General features: G+C 44.6%; 1 protein-coding gene across 1 annotated transcript in view; it reads right to left on the reverse strand.

Moving 5' to 3' along the window:
• Positions 1-2,042, reverse strand: part of frmd4ba (FERM domain containing 4Ba) — a 37,160-nt gene extending 35,118 nt beyond the window's left edge. The window contains exon 1 of the mRNA XM_078283846.1: positions 1,977-2,042. Within this exon, the coding sequence (XP_078139972.1) occupies positions 1,977-2,021 (45 nt within the window). The 5' untranslated portion in view covers positions 2,022-2,042. The remainder of the gene's footprint in view (positions 1-1,976) is intronic.
• Positions 2,043-6,000: the final 3,958 nt, after the last annotated feature.

A 6,000-nucleotide genomic window follows, 5' to 3' on the forward strand; every position in this document is an offset into this window, starting at 1 on the left:
TGGCTTTATCTGGGCAGACGAAACACGCATGAGGAATCACGTCGGATCCAGAACTATGTTGAAAACTGCACTTTACCAGTCACTGCGCTGCACAGACACATTGCAGAACCTGTGGCACAAGTACACAGCACTTGCAGACACAGAGAGTGGTCTCAGAGGATTACTTGCCTCTGCCCTGTCAGTATTAAGCCACCAATATGGCAGAAAACCTCTATTTTTGTCCCACTGTATGAAATACAAAGTCTCTCCCGGCGGGCTGAAAGCTCTCTCAGGTTCCAGCTCTGTCAGAGCGATTTCAAGAGGTGCAATGATCTGAAGGAAGGTGAGTTCACAGGGAGTCAAATGGGGATTTATAACTGTGTGTATCAGAGAGCAAAGGGACTCAGAGCGCAGCATCTGTTCCTGCTTTACTACAGCTAGAACTTCTAATTCAATACTTTGACTGTTTACACATTTCTGTCCCGCAAGAGTACAGAGATGAAATCTCTCCTTCCTGGTTTGAACCATGCATCTGCTATACAGTGGATGGAAAACATATCTCAAAGTTATTCAGTATTTTATTGCCAAAAAAAACGTACCAAATGTGAACAAATAGACACAGATTGGAGTCTTAGTTGTGCAAACATTTCAGAGCTGCTCTGCAGGCAGAAATAGTCTCATTGGTTAAATTAAGCCTCAATGAGCCAAAGAACGACAGTTTTACATTTGACTGAAACCCATGGCATGCAGTGAAAAAGGCAAGAGGTAAGAGAGGAGGAAGCTAATATTATGAAGCTTAGCGCTCTGCTACTAACTAAAACTACTGTGTAGCCATACATTATCTACTGTAGGTTAGCTAGTTAGCCTAGCTGACCTTCCAGGTTCAAACTAGCCATGCTAGCCTCATAGGTAAGCTAGTTGGCTATCCTGCTGATCTTCTACGATCATTGTCATGAATGAATGAAAAAAATGTTTTCCGATTTTTTAATATATTACATATTATTATATATACAGTATATATATTTATATTTTTTACCAGAGTTTCTTCTTTTTCCATGCAACTCGCAGCACAAACCACAATTGTTGCAAGTGTGTATGGGCTCCATGTTTGTTTTGGTACCAACGATCGCAGAAAAATCCATTCTCGTGAGAGAACTGCATCTGCTTATTCTCAGTCTTTTTATATGGTCTATGGTCTTTAGATTTGTGCTCCTCAAAGCCAGCTGTCGTTGTGTGTGTGCATCAAGTAGGCTACCACAGAAGAGACAATCTGCAAATTTCAGTTGTTAAATGTGCGCTGCTCAATCTTTTCATTGTGGCTTGTGGTTCTTTGGCTCCGTCCCTTGAGGTTCAACTCAACCAATACACCAGACTGGCACATACAGGTATTTTAGGCATGCATCACGTCCCTGCCTCTTTTGGGGGTAAACAAACGATAAGCACCGTAGATCACAATATTAAATGTTGCCGTCAATACAGCCAGATTAGTCTGCATATTGAAACTTTAGAGTATGGCATAAGGTCATTTTATTTCACAACCCTGCCTGCCATTAAGTGTTTCCACTACATTCAAAAGTTCAAATGAATCCATCTTTAAGCATGTCCCTTCAGTCTCCTGCCAGAGAACTGGTGCAGTGACCTTACTAAGCAGCCAGATTTTCTCTCTACACATTTACTCCTGTCAGACTGGATCTCCAACTAGCACTATCAGCTGAATTACCATACCTGACATCTACTGTCAGTGAAATGCTTCACTTCATTTCACAGTGTTGGCTGCTGTCCATTTACCAATGCTACTTGCTAATGTTGGCACTCTTATAGTTTTACCCTGTCAGTATTCAGAGCATTGTTGCCTAAGTGGACTGTAAAGCATCAAGCCCGAGGATGTCAGTAATTTGATTTTACCCACGCACATTGGTAATTTCAGTCAGTCAGTCAGATGTTTAAAAAAAATCGTGGGGACTGTGGTAATCCAGTGCCACGCTACACGACTTCACCCACAATACAGCAAAACAGGCAAAACTCTCTTCAAGTGGCTCCATATGGTTTTCATTTTCATCCAATACAAATTCACATAGCCACAAAGATGAAAATGACTGATCTCTGGAATCCTATAAATTCTTCACCAATCTCTTTATGCAAAATGCTGTTGAGTTGTGGCTAGACAGACTCCAGTCTTAGTGATTTAGCGCCTACGCAGTATAAGGAAATGCATTTGTTTCCCCCCAAAAGCGGGTGTGGAAATGGTCGGCTTCTATTTATGACGTGTTACACCGGTCTGATGTATGAAATGATTCCTCCAGAGCAGCTCGGGTTTGTAGAACTAAACCTCCAATCTGTCAAATAGACATATCTGAGCAGCATCTGGCTGGAAGTCAAATCCTCAGGTGTTCAAGCAAGTCATTTCTCAAATACTAACAAGGCCATTAATTTTCCTCACGGTAAGCCCCATTTTCTATTGCCTTGCCCTGGGGACAATGAGTATTACCTTACCACACAGAGTGGCTGACACCTGTTACAACTCTGCTTATACTACACCCACCTTGCTTATAGGAACCCTGCGCACGCTGCCACCGTATCAGCTTTCTCCCCATGTCCGGGTCACATTATCACCAACTACACTCAACACTGGCCTGACTGACATCATTCATTTGCCCTGCTAGCCGTTGCCAGTGATTGATTGTGACTAAAGGGTAACATCATACGAGGTAACAGGCCGTGGCGATGGAGCTGTGAGGGACTAATGTTGCTGATGGACACCTTTACTTATTGTCTTTATAAATGCTGACACGAGGGGGCCACGCTAAACGTGAACAGTCCGGCTATTTGAGCCGTGTGTGCTGCTGCTACAATAGAGTATAGTAGGTGAAAGGGTATACCTACAGTCATGCTCATAGGATATCCCTTGTATTAATCCAACAGGAAGAGGCCAAGCCTCTTAACAGCACAATGCAACATAGAAAAGACCTCCAGATCAAAAGAAGCCTTTTTCTATTGAATTAGAGGGTTTTGTCAGACAGAGTTTCCTTCTCATTGTGTCACCAATGAGAAGGTGATTTTTCCTCTGTATCGCTGTCCTCTCTGTTCATTGGTAAGGTGCGGCCTTTTTCGATAGCCCTCTGTCCCTGTGACACATCTCAGATCGGAGCAGCAGGGTGCTTGGTTCTGGTCCACAGGGCAGGTGATAATGACTTCCCTCCTCCTCCTCCTCCTCCTCTTCTTCCTCCTCTCCTCCTCCTCCTCCTCCTCCTAGGCTGCAGCGGTGAAGGTGACTGCAGCTGGATGACTGCTTTCTAAAACTACAGGGGATCTGAGTGGGGTGGTGAGTGGTGTCTGGGAGCCAGTGTGTGTGCGAGTATCTTTATCTGTGTTGGTGGGGGATGGGGGTCTCCAGTAGTAACCCAGTAAAAGAAGGGGCTCACATAACACTCCATTAATGATGAATGCTAAGCTCTAATGGGAGAGCACCTATAACCGCGCCACTGCCTGCCACATAACACCCGACTGACACCTGCAAAGTAAATCCACCCGCAGTATTAGCGACCAAAATTTGCACTCCGAGGCTCGAAGCGAGAAATAATCTAGCGCTCCGACTCAATAAAAACAGCCAGGAAATCACTTTAGGCTTGAGATGAGAGATCGGGGATGGGGGGTTTGTTTAGACTCCTAGTATATCACATATTCACATAGAGGTCTCTGGTGTGTCTCTTCACCATGCCTCTGTTTAGCAGCCCTCTGGCACCAAACGTGTGAACCGCTCACATGGGGTTTTCAACCGCCGAGCAGTATTGATCACTGTGGATGCGAGGCTGCGGGGCTTGTCTGCTCCGGGAGCACGGCTGCTTCCCTCTCCACACTCGACACCGTGCACCTCTCTATATTTGCGCCTGGGAGGGAAATAATAGCAGCTCGGGCCCTTTCAGTTCAACCCCCCCCCCCCCCCCCCCCCCCTCCCACCCTTTCCCCCCTTGTGTAGGGAGTCTCTTATTGGTCATGATCATTCAGGCTTTCAAACATCCCCTCTAAATAATCACCTCACAGCACTCCTGGTGTGTGTGTGTGTGTGTGTGTGTGTGTGTGTGCATGTATGTGTGTGTGCCTTTGCGGTGTGTGTTTGACAGGAAAATAGCAAGAAATGGAGGGTGATTACAAGAGAGAGAGAGAGATGGATGGATAGAGAGAAGCACACAGGCAGCATAATTACAGGGAGATTCACCCCCCTCCTCTCCTCTCCTCTCCCTCCTCAACAACTGCAACAGTAGCATCTCCACAGCCAGACACATGGAAAAGGTGGTAGGAAGGGCTTTGCTTTGTTGTTATTTTCATTTTCTCAGCCTCACAGCAATTCCACCCCGCGTCTGAGAGACACGGAGGAGGAGTACCAGTGTAAACAAAAGGAAGGGATGCGCCGCTCCGGAGTGCAACGCTGCCGCTGCTTGTTAGATCTGGATGGGGAATTACGGCCCGTGGTTCACGTCTCCCTCCGCAACAACAGCGCTGCCCGCGGTAATGAACCCACCAGGAGGCGGGCTTGGAAGTGCCGTGCCAATCCTGCTAGATGCAGATAGAGCCATCTTCCCCCTCTCCATGGATCCCACAAACCAGATCCACTTCTCACCTTCTCACCTGCGCCATAACACACAGCAGCGCCTGAATTAATTTTGGCCGCGATGTTGGGAGTCTCATGAACAGTGATGTCATGGTAAATAAAAAGGTGGGTAAACTAGGACCTCCAATCAGCCATTATAAACAAAAATCAGTTTTCTGTTTTCATAAATTCATTTATCTGTTTTTTTCCTTAAAAAAAAAACCCTATCCTCCTATACTGTAACTTTTAGCAATCAGTTTAACACCACTTACTACGAGGTACACTCTGAATTTATGTCATAAATATTTATGTCAGTCTAACATCCCTACTTAAGAAGCTCTAACATGAACATATTTGGTACTGCTGGGAAGATAAACATTACTGGTAAGGGGCATCCGTATCAGTGACAGAAGGTCGAGGAACTTACCTTCAACTTCCTATCTCATTTATTTTACCTATTAATCATTACCTCACAATCATGTAAATTTCTGGGTTTGTTGTAACCAATAGGGAAGTCACAAACAAAAAAGCTTTCAACTGGAAATCCAGCATCCTACCACTACAAAGCATGTGTGTGTGAAGAGTTCACTGGTTTTAAGGTCATTTGAAAGACCGAAGAAGATAATCCTTATGGTTAAAATACTAACAACGTCCAGGTATCATAAAACAGGGATGAAGATTGCTGATAGAGAATGAAGCATAAATTAATAAATAATAATTCAATTATTCATTAATTGCTTTCTATCCATCTTTTCCATAAACAGCTGTCTTCACGATGGGTAAATGCTGATGTATTGTCCAGATTCTGCAGGTTTTTGTACCCTGCACTGTTGGAATTGTGACCAATATTCCCCTAATATTCCCCTGGGAAACGAGGCATTTACTGTGAAGTGCCCCAGTCAATGGCCACTGCTACAGATGGGAAATCTATAAATCCATCCGCGTGTCCATCCTCTAAATAATTCATAAGGACAGGATTGCATTTTGAGGGGAATTTGTTCACAAACTGCCAAGCCTCTCTCCTTAAACAGATTGGAGCTTGTCTTAATGCAGTCTCTTTCATCTAAACGATATGGAAACTGGCTCCCAGAGGAACTGGCAACCAGCTGAGAGTCTCTCTCCGGGCTTGACGCGACTGTTTTCTGCATTATTCTGAAGGGAAACAAACAGACCAACACTGAGCGGGAGGTATATATGCCGCTAAACGCCATTATTCAAACCAGACCCACATCAAACAAAAAGCACAGCCACTCAGAAATCAAACAAAAGAAAAAAGTATCTTTGCCTAGTAAAACTCTTTGTATTCGTGTTATTTTTCGCAAAACTCGTGCATGGCAATCGTAAATCTTTGAGCATACAGCGACTGTGGGATGTTCCACGGCGTCTGTGTTTCGCATGTGAAAATGGGACCCAGACTGTTTGTTTTACACAGG

Source organism: Centroberyx gerrardi, chromosome 5 (genome assembly GCF_048128805.1).
Source record: "Centroberyx gerrardi isolate f3 chromosome 5, fCenGer3.hap1.cur.20231027, whole genome shotgun sequence".
NCBI lineage: Eukaryota > Metazoa > Chordata > Actinopteri > Beryciformes > Berycidae > Centroberyx > Centroberyx gerrardi.